The sequence below is a fragment of the Anser brachyrhynchus genome (genome assembly GCF_964034855.1).
Source record: "Anser brachyrhynchus genome assembly, chromosome: 1".
NCBI lineage: Eukaryota > Metazoa > Chordata > Aves > Anseriformes > Anatidae > Anser > Anser brachyrhynchus.
The window spans coordinates 60,572,270-60,589,646 of NC_137694.1; the positions used below are offsets into that span (position 1 = coordinate 60,572,270).

General features: G+C 46.1%; 1 protein-coding gene and 1 long non-coding RNA gene across 13 annotated transcripts in view; both read left to right on the forward strand.

Moving 5' to 3' along the window:
• Positions 1-3,228, forward strand: part of LOC308179300 — a 29,891-nt gene extending 26,663 nt beyond the window's left edge. The window contains exon 2 of the long non-coding RNA XR_013940327.1: positions 1-3,228. This exon is cut by the window's left edge and continues 26,487 nt beyond it. This is a non-coding gene — a long non-coding RNA (uncharacterized lncRNA).
• HIPK2 (homeodomain interacting protein kinase 2) overlaps positions 1-17,377 on the forward strand; it is a 135,866-nt gene that overhangs the window by 77,915 nt on the left and 40,574 nt on the right. For 7 of the 12 annotated variants that reach the window (XM_080558272.1, XM_080558267.1, XM_080558275.1 and 4 more), the window contains 3 exons: positions 13,454-13,577; positions 15,739-15,858; positions 16,632-16,730. In XM_080558272.1, coding sequence (XP_080414398.1) covers positions 13,454-13,577; positions 15,739-15,858; positions 16,632-16,730 — 343 coding nt within the window. The remainder of the gene's footprint in view (positions 1-13,453; positions 13,578-15,738; positions 15,859-16,631; positions 16,731-17,377) is intronic. The other 5 variants (XM_080558274.1, XM_080558266.1, XM_080558265.1 and 2 more) reach the window with 1 other exon arrangement.

Sequence of the window (17,377 nt, forward strand, 5' to 3'; positions counted from 1 at the left end):
AGGGGAAATATAGTTATTCCCTTCCCTGTCTTGTTTGTTAGGAAAGCGCTCATGTCCAGCCGTGTTCTTGCACCCTACGTCTTGCCGTGTGCAGGCAGTACATCATATTTCAGGTAATTAGTTACACCTCATGCAGGGACATCACCGTCCTGCCCCTGCTAGCATCCTCTGTGTGCTCGGGCTGCCCACCTGGCCAGGTACTGCTGCTGGAAACAGTGCCCACTTTGCTGCCTTGCTGGGTGAACCGAGCACTGCAATTTCTACAGCTGAAATAGATGCAGGTGGAGCACTGGGGACAGCGATGGGGAAAGGGGCAGCAAAGGAGTTGACGAAACCTAAGATTTGCTAAGGACACCAAGATGCTGGGGCGATGAATTTGTGTGCTTACACTGTTACTGGTGGCACAGGCCTAGGTAAAAGCCCCTTTAAGGGAAGAGGTCGGTCCATCTGCATCCCCCAGCTGCTGGAACATGCTCCAGTTTTACCTATCAAACCCAAACTTGCTCTGTTTTCAATAATTTCCAGCGCAGCCTTCGAGTGATCGGGTTTCTTAGAGTTGCAGTTCTGAAGTTTATAAACCCCAAACTCTTTTGTCAGGAGCAAGATAGCTTGGTTGAGGCAGTTCACAGGAAAGCATATGATATACACCAGATAAAATTGCGACATGTAAAAAATGTGAAGAATGCCAGGAAATGTTCTTGAACTGTGCAGTTGACTTAGAGGGCTAAATGGTTACAGGCAGTCATGATAACTGAAGATACGAATGTGTACATAAGGGAGCCCTTTCTTTCAAGAAAGGGTGGATCTTTGTCTTCATGTCCTGGGAAGTACTTTTGATTGTTGTGTTCATTCCTCCGGAGTAATTACCAAACTTCCCCTCAGCCAAAACTATTCCTGATATATGGGGATTTCTTCGCCCTTTACAAGGACAGTCCGAGCTACTTGCAAAACAGTCAAATTAAGAAATGACGTCCGTACTGCAGTGAGATCCAAGGACAAATTAAAAGTTAAAATTAATCAGACGGGAATCATTCCAAATTCTACTCTTGTGTAGCAAAGAGGAGGAAAAGTTTCTTTTGTATGACATTTTTTCTGCAGGCTTTGTCTCTCCAAAATCTCTCTTGTGGGCTACCTAAAGTTTAACATGTAGAAAATGTTTATATTTTATCAGAAGATCAGGGTAGCTTTAAGGATTTGTTTTGGCAAGAAAAAATTGAAACTGTAAAAGGAGACATTTGAAGAGTCCCAGAAACAAATATATGACTATGTGTTGACATGTTATGAAGGTGTTGGGAGCGACTCCTTACTTAAAATTGTGTTGAAATTTGCACTTACTATGGATTTAAATTCATCTGCTTCACACTTTAATGATTGAATTTAGTCTCCTGATTTGGTACAGAGATGCGTTGGAGAACAATTGAATTTTCCATGTAATGATTTTAAATGAAGAATGAACTTACTTTGCAGAAGACTTTTATTTTAAAAGTCTCCCTTCTGTTGCCCTTCCACAAGCACTGCGATTCCTTCTGAACTATTCGCACACGCATGCATTCTTGCTGATATCCTGCTCTTCTGTCCGGTTCCTGTGAGATGCGTGGCATCAACGGGTAAAGCCAGAGCTGAGGAGGAAACAAACCAGTGGTTGGAGCGGGCAGGGGCTGATAGGGGAGCAAGAAGGGCAGGGATAGGGGAGCTGGTGTGGGAGACGTGGCCAGGGGACGTCAGGATCCCTCCTCGTCTCCATCGCTGTGCCCTGAGCTGGGTTCTCCGTGCAGAGCAGAGGGACCCAGTGACCCCACGGTACTCGGGTTTGGGCTGGAAAGCCTCAGGCCCTTGCGTATGTTGGAGGGATGTTAATGTGTTATCTTGCTCAGGGGAGCCGTGTGCAACATCAGCCTGAGATTTTAGGGATGATCCTTCGCCCTTCCTGAAGATTTGCTGAAACCTTCGTGCCTCGTGTCCCTCTGATACCCGGCAGTGGGGTAGCAGCACGTCCCTGCAGGTCCCATCATGGCCTGCGGGGCCCAGGCTGCGAGCGGGCCCCCCGCTGGGCCGCTGGCTGCGGCCTGGTTGCAGGTCCTGGCTTAGCGGATGCTGAGCAGCAAGTCCCAGAGTCTGTAATTCCAGGGTGATCAGGGATTTGTAGCCAGCTTGCGAGTCTTTTAGGCCAGGGACTGTTTTCTTTCTTTCCTTTTTTTTTTTTTTTTTTTTTTTTTTTTACAGCACCTGGTATGGTAGGGCCCTGTTTCACCCTTCCAGATATTACCCCAAACATCAGTACAATAAAAAGTTAAATTCAGAGTGGATTCATGTTTCCCTAATTCTGTGAAAGAGCAGTGGTGGTTTTTTTTGTTGTTGTTGTTGTTGTTTTTTCTCAGTGCTGTGCCCTGCTATTTGTACAGGGAGCTTTTATCACACGCTCTACGTTTTGCTTCGTGGCGTGTGTTTATCCTCGTAGAGCTCGAGTTAAATTTGGAAATTTTCAGCTCTCTGCTGCAGAAATAGCCAATTCCAGTGTGCTCTGGGTACTTCCACGGGTTGGGTCAGCGGGTGGGCTGGCATGCCCAGGCCCTTCCCAAAATGACTTTGTAGACCGGGCAGGTCTCCCCAGCAGAGGTCGGGTGCTGCGACTCACTGAGCTGGGCATTGAATTTTGTGAACGGTTCCTGACACAGCTCCCTACTACCTGGCTACATGATATTTACAGGTCATTTCACCTCAAAACCTGCCTTGCATCAGTAATACCATTTCTTTTGAAAGACCCTACAAACCCATGTATTATTAATGTGATTCCCGAATGTCATAAATAGAAGACACGGTGGTCTAGTAGCGATGGCACGCTGTTCTCAAGGACCCCGCTTCTTTTCTTGGCGCTGCTACACTCTCTCCATATGATCTTGGGCAAATTGCTTCCCCAATCTGTTCCATTGTCACCACACGTCGTTTTAGATCATAAATTCTCTGGAACAGACACAGTCTTTTAGCACGTCATCTTTTAATGTCTAGCGTTATGGGGCTCCAGTCTCCACTGGGACTTCTGCGTGCTACAGAAATACAAATAGTTGCTACTAATAATAATATTAAATCTGTGTGGCTCTTCAGAGATAAGTGAAGGGCAGTGCTCCTTTCTCTGAGAGGCAAGCAGGATAAGTACTTTATTTTTGTCTTTGTCTTTTTTTAATTAAAAAAAGCAGCCAGTGGACATGATTAAAAGGGAAAAAAAATAAAGGAAAGCTGCAGAAATTTGATACTTTTAGCCTCAGACCTGCTACTTGCTCTGTGAAGCCAGTCTTAGGATCATGGCCAGAGCCTGGTTTGTATCCCTGTTTGCCAGGGTAGAAATTGTTTGAAGCCTTATATTGGCAGTTGGCTTGGTAGTCAGCCTAATCCCATAAAACCGCCATACAGCTTGGTGCAACTTTGGGTATTTGCTGCGAACAGAAGTCTCGGGGAACGTTACAGATCAGGCCCAAGGAGCTTCGCTTGGCCAATACGTGACAGGGCTCTGGTCTGGAATGATAAGGGACTGGGCTGGAGCTGCGAGTGGCCGGATGGGAGGCCATCGGAGGCAAGAAGTCAACTCCTGAATGCATCTGTGTGCTGCGGGATTTTTTAATTATTATTTCATTTCCAAAGAAGTGCAACAGCAACAACTAAAGGTCTTAAATATTCAGCAGTGAAAACAATAGATTTGAAAAGGAAAACAAAAAGTTCAAGCCAGCTCTGGCATTGGTGGACATTTGGCTCTGAGGGAAGCGAGAACAGCTTGGATTTGCATAAATTGCATACTGTGGGTCAGAAAGCAGTCAGAATTATGCTTGCATTGCAGTGGCATGAATGGAAGCACATAACTGGCATTCTTCCCCTCTTGATCAGATGCCTCCTTCAGGGGATCTCTGCACCCAGCACCCTGCGGCTCATCCATTCGCTGCCTGGCATGGATAGGGCTTTTGTTTTCAAATTACGATTTTTCTATTCTCTGCTTTCTTCCATAACCTGGGAGAACCCCAGCCCGCCCTGCCATGCGTTACCCTTTGTCTGAGGGAACAACCAGAGGTCACAGTGTGCTGTTGCACCACCCCACATGCATGTTTGTGCACTTCGGGGTCAGCATGGGGCTGCTGTGCCTCAGGGTGATGGTGGTGAAGCCCCTTCTCTGAAGTGCACAGAGCCCTGCGTTTCAGAGCTCAAGCTGACGAGCGTGTTCGTGATCCATCCAGCCGGGCTTTCTCTGGGGATGTACAAAGATGCACGCCTGGCTGGGACAAGCTTAGTGTGTCTCTTGGCTGAACCAGGACCCGGCTTTCTTTTCCATTATTGGGCTTAATAGCTTTTCTTGCCTCTTAAGATTTCCAGCTCAAGTGCAACAAAGACTTGCCAGTGGATTCAGATTCAGCAAAGCACTTAAATGTGTGCTTAACTTTAACTGTATCCAGTGCCCTCTGGGGGACTCTGGCAAGTATTTGCTTCAGGTTACCCATATGGTAAAGGGCTTTGCTGAACTGGAGCCGCAGCCTCCAGCAAGCGCATATAGTGCTGCTGGAAAGTTATGTCGGTCAGACAGCAGCAGCCACGTGACAGCCTTGCCATCTGCAGATCGGTCCTGTTCCCCTCTCTGCTTTAGAATTAGAATAGTTGAGCTGAAGGAACCCACAGAGATCGAGTCCAACTGCCTGACCACTTCAGGGCTAACCAAAAGTTAGAGCATATTATTGTGGGCATTGCCCAAATGCCTTTTGAATATGGAAAGGCACAGGGCATCAGCCACCTCGCTAGGAAGCCTGCTCCAGTGTTTGACCACCCTCACAGTACAGAAATTTTTCCTAATGTCCAGTCTGAACCTCTTCTTTAGTCTGTGAGGCTTTGCTCTGTGTCAGCATGGCCAGTCAGAGTGCTTCCTTTCTGATCCACGATAGCTCCGCATTGCCACTGGCCAGACCAAAGGCAGAGCTCTCAGCCGTGCCATGTCCTCTCCCAGAATGGTACCCACCCTGCCGTGGTCCACCCAAGGGCAAAGGCAAATGGCAGCTAACAGCTACTGATGGCTGCATGCCTCTTGATTTATCCACAGGCAAATGGTTTCACCTATTGGCACTAGGAAATCATATTGATTGGGGAGATTGTGTTTTTTTCTTTGGGTCTGATAATTGAAAGGGCAAGTCCTCCTTTAATATTTTCCTGGCCTGGCCTTGGTTCTTTTGTACCTTGTCCGAAAAAGCTTTTATTTTCAAGGCACAGGGAAAATGATGTTTATAAAACACAAAGTACGGGAATTTTCATTCCCCTCTGGCTTTAGGAGGAGGAGAGCAGCTGGTGGAGAGTGGATGAGAAAGGCTTTATCTGCTATATTTTGGTTACTGCGCTTTGAGTGATGGGTTTAATAATTGATAGAGCAATTTAGCAATGATCCATAATCCTGAAAGAAGCCTACGCTCCCCTCCCTCTCCCTCTCCCTCCCTGCAAGACTGACAGGCTGCTCTCAGTGTTTTTGTCTGCAAAATTTCATCCCTTGGTTTCTGTAAACAGCCTGACATGGGAGAGGAGAAAAAAGCAACTGTTTCTAAATCTTTTGTCTTGTTTCCACAAACAGCTGCGCTGCTTTCTCCAGCTCAGGCCTTCAGTCATTTGCTCTTGCTGAAGGGAGCTGGAGGTTTTCTCTCCAGCCCTAACCTAAACGGAATGTATATGTGCAATGTATGTATGAGAGCAGAGCGGTGCACGTCCTCCCAGCAGTCACCCCTCCTTCCCCACTTAAACCCTGCGTTAAAGGCTCCTGCGTTCCCAGCTGAATCCAGCCTTCTTAATCCCAGGAAAGGTGGGTAGCGATGGCATGTGCTTGGGGCATGCTGCTGCAGTATGCTTGACACTCTTCCAGGATTAACCCATGCAAATTCCTTTTCACAGTAGCCTCGTGCTGACAGTCATGGCAGGTGTCAGGACCCCATTTGGGTGCCTAGTGTATAGGTATCTGCATGAAACCCTATTTTTGAAGATGGATGCACACGACCTGTACTCACCCAGCTCACCCCTGCAGCAGCACAGGGCTGTGTTTGTGGCACGTGGCGTGCATCCCTCCACAAGTTTTAGCTCTCCTAAATTCTGTGCGTGATATCCATCTCTCACCATCCATGAGAAGTGCATGCAGAGAGCAGAAAAGGTGACAGAAGTAAGCAAAAGGAGAGAAAAACAGACAAGTTTATAGGTACCAAATCTGTGTTCAGGCAAAGGGAGGAGGAAGAGGGGAAAGAAGTACAGCCTGGCAGAAAACTGGGTATAAGCAAAGTCAAATTAGATGTATCAAGTTTTCTTTTTCCATATATATTACATAGACGTCCGATTGACAACAAGTTGTAATTAAGCATGACATCAAGTCAGCTATGCACAGCTGTATTATTCCTTAAAATTACAAGGGGTGAAGTCCTTTGGGGCACAGTGAGGTTTATGGTCTCTCCACCATGGGAGGTCTGTAAGACAAGCTGGCTGAGTGCTTGCCAGGAGGGACGTAGGCATAGATGGCCCTATATTGGGACAGGGAGGCAGCGGGTGGCTTCCTGGCGTCCAGTCTAGCCCTGGGAGTCTCTGGCACAATCCTCTGGAGTATTTTCACCCATAACAGTCAGCACTGGTGGAACCTGAGCAGTGTCAAGGGATGGGTGGTTTGGTCTGCTTCTGTGATTTATTTGCTACTAAGTACCCTTAGTAATGATAGGTTCCTGAAGCTTGTTTGATAATTATGCTGCTCAAGTCCAGAAGTAATTCTGGTGTAACTTGCTCTGTTTTGAGAAGACAGAAAGAACTGTGTGTGCACTTGATAAAAATGCCCTGGGACCTACACATGAACTCCCCAAAACGCTCCCAGCTATATAGGAGGATCAGGGTGACCTTGCTATTGACAAGCGTGTACTTACCGTACTGCATGGAGTCGGAGTGGTTGAGGTGGGAGGGGGCCTCAGCGGGGGGCCACTGAGTTCTACCTGCTGCTCCGGGTATGGTCAGCTCTGAGATCAGAGCCTGAGCTTGTCTTGCTGGGGCAAGTGATACCAGATACGGTCTCACAAGCATGGCTGGAGGTGGGTAACCACCACCTGCCATCTGCTGGCCCTACTGCTCACCACGCAGCCTGTGAGTGTGAGGCCTTTGGCCCTGCTGCTACCTGGGCCTGCGTTCATCCCACTGCCCCCCAAGCCAGGAAACTCATGGCCTTTCCATCCGAGCTCTCCCCAGCTATCATCACCCAGGTTCACCCATCCCAGGTGTGGGACTCAGCGTTTGTCCTGGCTGAGTGTCACAAAGTCCCCGTTGGCCGATGCCTCCTGCCTGCCCGGATCCCTCCGGGTGGCAGTGTGCCCTTGTGGCAAGGTCCCCCCAGTTTGGTGTCATCTGCAGACTGGCTCAGGGTGCGCTCTGCCTCCTGCCCCAGGCCAGCGATAAAGGTATTAAACAAGAAGGGTCCCAGGATAAACCCCTGCAGTACCTCACTTACTACCGGCCTCCAGTTTATATTTATGTCCTGTAACATAAACCATCACCGAAGGCTGAGTGGATACAGCTTCCAGTCCTCTGAGCAGATACAGATATTTTTTGGTGTGTTGCAAACTAATCTTGAGGGATGGGCGAGGGCAGTGTGAGCAACGCAGTGTTGGAGCTACCCTCTAGTGGTGGTTGTGCTGGTGGTCTGATGGCCTGGGAAATGACTGGCTACCCCGAGTCCTTTCCAGAAACTGGGTGCATCTGTGTATGACGTGCAAAATAGGGAGCATGTTAGTGTGAGCTTTAGAGGCCCGTTGTGTGGAGGTGGTGAGCGAGCAGTTTCTACTACCAACAGCTGCCTACAGCCTCCTTCAACAACCATCACCTAAAGGCAAGGAGCGGGCACGCTCTGTGCTGAAGGTGCCAGCCAGCATCAAGTCTTAAGTTGTGTTTTTGCCTGATCTGTATACTTGCCCATGAAGGACTATGCTGAGACAGTGATGCTCAGCTACGGGGCCCTCCCAGAGGCGGGGAATTATTCCCAAGGGGGGTTGTTTTAAAATTCAGAAAGAGCCCAGCTCTCTGAGCCCAAGTCCGTGGAAATGAATTTTTTTGGCATTTGTTTTTAATGTCCTGTGATGTGTGGGTGAAAAAGCCGGTGAGCTAGACTGGTAATTAATTTTGCTGACAGAAACACCAGACAATGAAATTACCCTGCCACAAAGCCGGGTTGCTAAAGTAAATACTCTGCCAGCGGAAGGCCTGCAAGTAGGACAGGGTCATATGTGAGGTGCAAGCAAATTATGAGATGGTGCTTCTGTCTTTGGGGACCTGCAGGGACCCTCATGCCCTGGGTATGGACAGAGAGGAGATACGTGGTCCCACACCAGTGCCAGCAGCTCTCTGCAGAACACAGGTGCCTTCAGGCTCTGCTCCAAGGTACCGGGGCACTTGGTGAACCCAGCACTGAGCCAAGGAGCAGGTCATCCTTTGTTGGCCAGGGCAGTGATTCTGTCTGGGAAAGGGACAGGAGATGTGGGAATTGGGGATGGGCTGGCTGCTTATCTCTTGGAGGTGTGTGGGTGGAACCTGAAGAGAGGGCACAAAGTGCATGGAGCCAACCTCTCTTCTGTGGTGCCTAGTGACACGACAAGAGGCAATGGGCACAAACTGAAACACAGGAAGTCTGAGCATCAGGAAACACTGTGCAGGTGACTAAGCACTGGCAGAAGTTGTCCAGAGAGGTTGTGGAGTCTCCATCCTTGGAGATATTCAAAAGCTGTCTGGATGCAGTCCTGGGCAACCTGCTCTAGGTGGCCCTAGGGTTGGACCAGATGGCCTCCAGAGGTCCCTTTCAACCTAAAAGATTCTGTGATTCTAAGATATGGGCCTCTCGTGGGGGCTGTTTAAGTCTCTCCCAGGTTGGTTGCAAGTGTTCCTTAAATCTTTGGTCTGTATTGGTGAGATGTGCATGAACTGTAGACCCGGCTGTTGTGCCTGTGTGCTGAACAGGAGCACATTTTGTTGAAAGTCACCAAAGGCAGCTCATGGCAAAGGAAGGACGGGAGGGTGAAGTTTTCTGGTTTCCCTCTGTGTTCCTTGTACTGGAGGCTGGAATTACTGTGCTGAGGGCACTGCAGATGCACAGCCTGCACATACCAAGGTATCTGGCAGCGAGCTGCCTTTGCGTGGTCTGAAACGAGGTCACCGCCAAAATTGAAAGGTTTGGTGAGTTTGTGTTTAAAACAAGCGGTATTATTGGGATGGAAAACACTTCACTGGGCAGCCATGAAGAGATTTCTTGAAGACAGCGTAAATCACACATTGCTGTTCTGGGAGAACCTGCTGCCACGTGAACTTGGGTTTGTAATTACAATACTGTGATGTGCATGCTTTAATAGAGTATTTTACCCTGTTATATAGTGTTACGAGCTGCAGAATGGAGAAATCCCACATAACAACTGGCTAAGACATGAAAATGTTTTATTTCCCCTTGGAAAAGAAAATTACAACATTCTTAGAGCAGCTGAGCTAAATCTGAGTGCTTTTAGGAATAAAAGGGTCAGTTGTGGAACAGCCTGCATGCGCATTTTAGGACAGAGTTACTTAATATATTAATTATCTGTAAAAAATGATGGGCCAGCAGTGAAGTGCCCGAGTGTGCAGATACCACAGAACTGTTAAGTTATGCTGCAGGAACATTTAAGGGATTTGATCTGGATTACAAACAACTTTATTCCATGTCAGCGCAGTAAACATTTGAAGAGGAAAACTGAATTATTTCTACATAATTCTACGTCTTAAATTAACTGTAGCTCCCTTGGAGAAAGGACTGTGCATCTCAGAGGATCTCCCAGATAAAACATCTGCTGAAATGCCTAGCGTCACTCCAAAAGCAAACAAAATACTAGGTTCAGGGAAGACTGGAATGCCAAAGCATTCTGCAAATAGCACAAAATAAGTCTGGGGAATATCCTTGCGTTTAAGACTGTTTATAGATCTGCTCAGCCTGTCTCCAGGCAGTCATGTCAGGAAAAGGAGCTGTAGAGTCAGGGGAAGGGGACTGAAACATCCACGGGATGGAAAGCTGAGAAGCCAGAAGTTGCTTCATTCAGAAGGAAGACAAGCAAGGGAGAACAAAGCAGAGAGATAAAAATACTTTGCGCTAAAAGGAAAGGTGATTCAAGATCTTAGGTTTTCACCTTTAGGCCAATTCATGTGAGCATGAAGTGAGAGGTGACAAATTTAAACCTGATAAAGGAAAATCAGGCTTTAAACATCAGACTTGAGATGTTAATTAAAGCAAAAAGTTGTCTCTGGAACTCCGTGCCACGATGTGCGATTGAAGCCAAGATCTCACCTTGTCTTAAAAAGCTGGCATGTGCTTTTGCTAAGAAAGGGAGGAGTTCTATGTGTTCAATAAAGGTGCATATGCAGAAGGATCTCTGCATGCAAACCGATCTCCACCTGCCAGAGGTTCGGAGATTTTATCAGAGGACGAGCTGTTCCTGTGCAGAACCTGTAGCATCTTCACTACAAGGTTGGTGTTGGCTGTCAGCAGGGAGTGCCAGCAGCTGCTGCTGGGTGGATGGACAGACAGGCGTTGCTTCCTTTGGGGTGGCTCCAGCTCTCCCTTACGCATGACAAACGGGAGGAGTCTGCTAGCGGAAAGTCAGGAAGCCCGCTTGGTGCACGATACCTGTCCTTCTCTTGGTGTCCTAATGACTGGTTAATTAACTTAACAAGGTCTTTTGTCTTTGGGCTGCTCCCTCTCTGTGGAAGAGTTGCAGTCAGGAAACGGAGGCAGGGCTGTGAGAAAGTCATAACACAAACGCTAGCATCGGTGTACGCACGGCCCCGCGGCACTTGGGTCTGGCCCTGTCCACGCAGGGGTTCTCACCACTGTTCCAAATTTGTCGTCGGCATTCTTCTGTTTGGGCTTTGATTGAAAGTAATGTTTAGGCTTGGTAGAGTACTACAAATACCAGCTTTCGAACAGGGAAAATAAAGTAAAAATACATCACCACCTCTCCTCTCCACAATGATACGTCTGGTTTAATATAATGAATGGCATTATCTTAAGTTGCCTTTTATGCGTCTAAATGGTATGGATGGAGTGGTATGGATGCTGGCCTTGTGTTTTACTTCCCAGCAGTGGAGATGCAAAATTTTTTTTAAGTGAAAAATAAATTCTTATCTAATTGCTACACTCCAAAAGCAGGAGCTTTATGGAAAACCAACTGGACAGCTGAAGACTCGCAATAAAAAATGAGAAATTTTGGAATCTCAAATTCTAGGTCATCCCTTCTTGCAGGGGTCTGGAGGTGTTGGCAGCATAAGTGTGGGGAGAGAGGGGAGGAGGTGTGTGCTGCATATGACAGCAGTGCAAGTGTTTTTTATGAACAGGGAGGTTTCTAGACAATATCACGTTGGGAATATCCCACCGCTAGTCCACCCCTCTGCTCCCTCCACTTGAGTTAGTGGGAGGGATCTGAAGTTCAGGCAATGAGAGGCTGAGCTCTCATTAGTGACCAGGGACATTTCGTTCACAATGTGGAAGGCAGACAGGGAGAGGCAGATGGCTTTGAATGCAGGATTTACATAGTAATGAGATTCAGGTCACCATAGCTGTCTTTTTCTCTCTGCATTTTGTCTAGGTGTCGACTAGTGTGCAGGGATGACAGAATAGGAAGGAAAGGAGGAAAATTAACCCCTTGTTCCTAAGTAGAGATTGGTGTTAGAATAAAAAGTTTGTTGTGATAGGCTAAAGAGCAGTGGGATATGAGAACAGCAATCAAAGCTGAAATTAGAAGGGCTAAAGGTAGCTGCTTTTTAAGTTGCTGGTGTGTGGTTGTTGGTTTTTTGTTTGTTTGTTTTGGGAATGGCACAAAGCAGACTAGCCTTAAAATCCTAGAAATTCCCTTAATTCTTACATTCCGTGTCACTAGTTTGAGAACAAATAGTTTGGGGCTTTTATCATTACAGGTCAGCCCAAAATTGGGGAAGTTTGTGTACTAAAGATAAGGCGTGGATTCTTGTTACATGGCCTTTGCTTGTTTCTTTGGAAAAAAAAATACCATTTTGCTTGGTTTCTTAGCTAAAGACTTGTCTTCACATGACTGTGTAATAGCACGATTAAAACATAATATTTTCCACTGCAATCGGTAATCCTTAGTATGATCTCACTGGTGTCAGATCTTATCCTGATGACAGATGGGAAACTAGGAACCATGGGTCCTGTTTCTGGATGGTGGCACTTGATTAGCTCAGTAGTCAACCTCAGACATTCCCAAAATATGCATCAGGGCCCAAGAAATCCTAAGGCTGTTTTTAAAATGATGAAAGTTTTAAAGCAATGTGTGTTTCTTTCTCTTATCTGTCTTCTTTTTTTTTTTTAGTAGTTAGAGGAGGATGGGAAAGTAAGTTTCCCTATTGTGCATCTTCTGACTCCAGGAGGTGAGGCTTTAAAAGACAGCATTGCAAGATCTGCAAGAAGAGCAGGAGAGAAGCCTTAGGCGGTCCCTGTGTAAAACAGGAATTATAGCATTGAACTGCATGCGGAAATCTGGGCCGAGACGGGGAAAGTAAGAAAAGCGACTTGGGGAAGTCTGAGCTAAGAGACTGCAGTGGCTGAGCTGGGTTCTCCGTGACAGCGCGGGCGTCCCTGCCACTACAACACGAAGGCCGCTCTGCCTGCTGCGGCCTCATCGTAAAGAGAGGGAGCTAAAGCTTTTACCTCCTCAGTTTCCTCAGTGGGGATAGCTAACGCCGAGACCCGCTGAGCAGAGGTGTTTCGGTGGCCATCCTCTGAAGCAGACAGTAACTACGTGGTGGGACTGCCGCCGCTTTTTGCCCGTTTCAGCTGAAAGAGAAGAGGAAATTTAATCAGGTGTCTGGGACAGATTGGAAAGCAAAGGCTTCTTGGCTACTTCCTCCTGAGGAACAGACTTAGATCTAATAGATCTAATTAGGTTATATCTCTGTTTTATGGTTGCATCCATTTGTTTAAAAAGTCAGTAATCCTTTTATACCAGTCCTATAATGATTATTTAATGTCTGGCTGCTTGTGAAGCCCTCCAAGCTCAGTGAATGGAGGATGGTTTGTGGCAGAGAGTCAGTGTGGTTCCTCAGCAAGCTGGGCCTCGGAGCCTCCAGTGGGGATCTTAGCTGAGTGGCCTGGAACGTGTGACATCCTTGTTGGTGCTTCGTCTTTCCTCCTGTCGAAGGAAAATAATGGCAGCTCTCTCCTTTTAAAGCTACTGTGAAACATGAGGCCTCAGCAGGGCTGTCTCTTGACTAAATGGTGCCAGAGGACTTAGGCAAAGATAAATATTCACCAACTAATGCTTGGTTAGCAGGTACTTTGCCAGCAGGCAGTGGAGCCCTACAGTAGGAGCAGGAACACTTGTTGACAGCAAGCAGCATCTTGAGTGTGAGTGGATCTGTTCCGGTGGCTAATGTTTTCTAATCTATTCCTTTGCAGAGCCCCTGAAATCATCCTTGGTTTACCATTTTGTGAAGCAATCGATATGTGGTCATTGGGATGTGTCATTGCAGAGCTGTTCTTGGGCTGGCCTTTGTACCCAGGAGCTTCAGAGTACGATCAGGTTGGTATTGATGTCGCCCTGGCTATTGATAAGAGCCAAAATGTTTGTGGCTTTTTTTTCCCCTTTTTTCACAGTGAACAGATGCCAACTTTTTCCGTTTTGCTAACAGGAGGTATTTGCATGCGATTCTTACCCTCCTAAGTCAACTTTTTCATTATCCACCCGGAGTACTCTAGGTAGCCAGTGTGCTATTCAGCATGCTGACTATTAAGAACTGACTGCCTAAGTGAATTCTCAATCAAGAGTAAACGTTCCCGTTGGCTAGAGAGCTCTGTACATGTCTCTAATCATTGAACAGAGCAGGCACCCTTTCTCTACTGTAACAGCAAGTATTAAATAAAGGTTTATTTGTTAGAAGAAACTGCATGAACTCTACTGCATTTCATAATCCCTTTTATGAGGGTGTATATTAAAAGCAATGACAAGAAAGAGAACGTTCACAGTGGTGTAGGTTTCTAGTTAATATAAGCTGTCGTGGTTCTCTCCCTATAGGCTTTTATGCTTCTTTTGTACTCCTAAAACAGATAGCACAGCGGCTTCTAGAGTCAGGGCTGCAGAACAATTTCCATTCTGATAGTCTTCTTCCAGATGATCTTAGCTTTCTGCAAATGTGGCCTGAAAAGGGTCTTTTTACTTTTAGAAAAAAATGAGGAAAAAAAAGAGGGTAATAAGTAAATAACTTTTCGTATATGAAAATGTTTCTTTGACTCATCTTTCACAAACAGTATTTTTTAGCCTGAGTGGTATTTGGCAGGGGAAATATCCCGCAGTGAAGAGATGGGCCATTAGTGATTCCAAAGGAAATCAGATGTAGCTGAAAAACTTCGAAGCGTTTGGAAATCACATACCAAGCATGAAGAGCAGATTTCTTTCTCCTCCCCCCACCCCCTGCCAAAAAGTCATAAAACACACAGCTGAAAAAGAAATCACCATATGTACCTGCCCAGCTTAACTGCACAGTGCAAAGTTTCCTCTGCTGAAGTGCCGTGAAGGCTCCTGGGGAGCTGGGAAGGGGCAGGGGCTAAGCCTGGCCCCTCACTGCAGCGTGTGCTGCCTTGCAGCTCTGGTGCTGGGCTGCAGGAAGGCTCCTGCAGCTTCTCAGGTGCTCGAGGTCCCACGGACGTAAGGAGCTGCTGAGCCAAGCAAGGCATGCTCAATGGGCCGGGATCATGAGTGTTTGAAAGTTGTTGGAACCACAGCTGCTTTTTATGCCTCTATTCTGTGTTTGTTTATTTGTTTGGTTTTTTTTTTTTTTTACCCTTCCCTGTCTCTTCTCTCAATAAAATTTTCCATTTTTCCATATAATTTCTAGAGTAGATGAACATTTTATGCATTTTGCAGAGTCTGCAGTAATTTTGCAGAGTGAAACATTCAGAAGTCAGGAAATGCCAAAGTTCAGGTTTCATGTGCCACCCCAGGCGTGTGTTATATCAGTCTTTAATTATGTAATCACATACCCTTTCTCCTTTGAATAAATAAATTTAAGTCTGGGATTCTGAAAACACATGTGTAGCATCTTATAGCTGTCTGAATGCCAGCGAGGTCATAATCATGGAAGTAACCCAAATAGCAAATGAAGTCATGTAGGCAATAGAGATGAAGTATTTTACACACCGTGAGGGTGTCTATGTGTTTGAGTGTATATTTCATCTAAGTTCAAAGATAGTCACTTCATAGTTTTCTGTTTTGAACTTCAAACTGCTCCTAGGAAAGGCTGTGTGCTCAGCTGGGGATAAAAACAGCGAAAGTTAGAGTGCAAATACCAAATTATTGAAATTACCTCCTGGAGAGGAGAGTGTGACATAAAAAGGTGCAAATCATTGAAACTCACCACTGAAATCTCTGTGTTGGTCTTCCCCTCTGACCTCTAAAACCTAGGGACTTTCCTTCATCCACAAACTCTGTGGCAGCATATCGCAAGGGTAAGTTTCCATAGATGTAAATGATAAATGGAGGAATGCAGTACGGGAATTCTCTTTCCTGTCATTCCTTTCAGTGTGGGTTGTTTAATTTTTTTTATTTTTCGGTGAAGTCTAACAGTGCACTACGTTTTCTCTTTCTTTCTTTGTTCCATTGTTTTAAATGCCTCCTGCCCTTCTTCAAGGAAGACCTCCAGAGATCTTCACAGGATGAACAGTGACCTCTCATCCTTCTCTTACAGATTCGCTATATCTCACAGACACAGGGCTTACCAGCAGAGTATTTGTTAAGTGCAGGGACAAAGACTACAAGGTTTTTCAACAGGGATACAGACTCACCGTATCCTTTGTGGAGGCTGAAGGTAGGAAGACGTTCCCTTGTTTCTTTTACCGTGCAGTTGTTGGTTGGAAGTGGGGAGACAACTGGGTCACCTCAGAGCCTAGGTGTATGCTTTTTGTGATGCACCACAGACGCTGGGGTGGGTATGGCCTGAGGTAAAACTGCCATCACAGAAGTCTGCAGCCCTTAGCTCACCTGCTTGGCACCGCTTTGTGGGAAATCCAAGTCCAGAGTTCACCTGGAAATCTCCCTCGAAGTACTCAATGAATTAATGTGTAATTTAAATGAAACATGCCCCGGGCAGACTTTGCTCTAATATCTACTGCATTGAGGAAAAAAAGGAAAAAAAGAAGAAAAAAAAAAAAAACAGAAGGGATTTTACTTCTGATAGTCATATCCATTTGTAATGCAAGTGGGCCTTGAATCTCTTGTACCAGCATGTTTGCTGTATTCGCTCCCTAAGGAGAGAGGCAGTGGGCATCTGGCTGTAAGGATGAGATGCTGAGCCTCACAGCGGGGGAGGGTGTAGAAGACCTTTGGGACACCAGCCTTATTTGGGAGATGGTCCTGCTTCAGAGGAGCATCCTCTGAAGTGAAAAAGAGGAAAGATATCTCCAAATGATGCGACATCTGTCATGTAATCACAGTGGAGAAGGCGTAAATGGTGTCTGCTCAGGCAAGAGACATGTAGTGGTCTCTAATGAGGGCAGGATGAGGCATGAGCTGGAAGGAGCACATAATTCGTAGCTGATTGCTGGGCAGTTCTGGTCAAAGCCTTTCTCCTGTTTTGAGCAGACACCAGATGATCATGAGGCAGAGACGGGGATTAAGTCGAAGGAAGCAAGGAAGTATATTTTCAACTGTTTGGATGATATGGCACAGGTAAGAACATTGGTGAGTAACAAGCAAGACCATTTTGCATGCTTTTGGACAACACCAGGAAAGAGGAACTACATGTTTTCTGCATGTACCCCATTCTTGTGCCAGCTTCTGAGGAAAAAAAAAAAAGATTTTGCCTACCAAATCAGCTCATTATGTACTGCTTTGGAGGGGAATACATGCACAGGGGCACGTGTCTTCAATGTGCTGTAGTAAAGCAGCCTTGGAAAATGGCTAAGTCACGTGGCTGAGTGTCAAAGTCCTGTGTTTTCTCTTGTCTCTCCGCTGCCCCTCCATGTGACTACTGGCAAATCACTTCACTTCTCTGTGCTTTAATATTTCCATTTGTAAAACAGTGACGTTGGAAATACCCTGGCTGTAACAGAGCTCTGTGAAGTGTGACTGTTTTGGGGAATGAGGAATACTAATTCACTGCGTCAATTCCATGTGGTTGTGAAAGTTAATTCCAGCATAACCACTCCTGTGACTGTATGTCTGGAGTTGGTGCTATCAAAGGCTAGACATTGTAGCATTCACAAGCAAACATGCAGAAATTGAGGAATGAAATCAGTAAAGACTTCATTAACATAAAGTTTTTTTTAATGATACCCGAGTGGAATATTTCCCATAAACTTACTGTCAATTTTTATTTATTTTATATA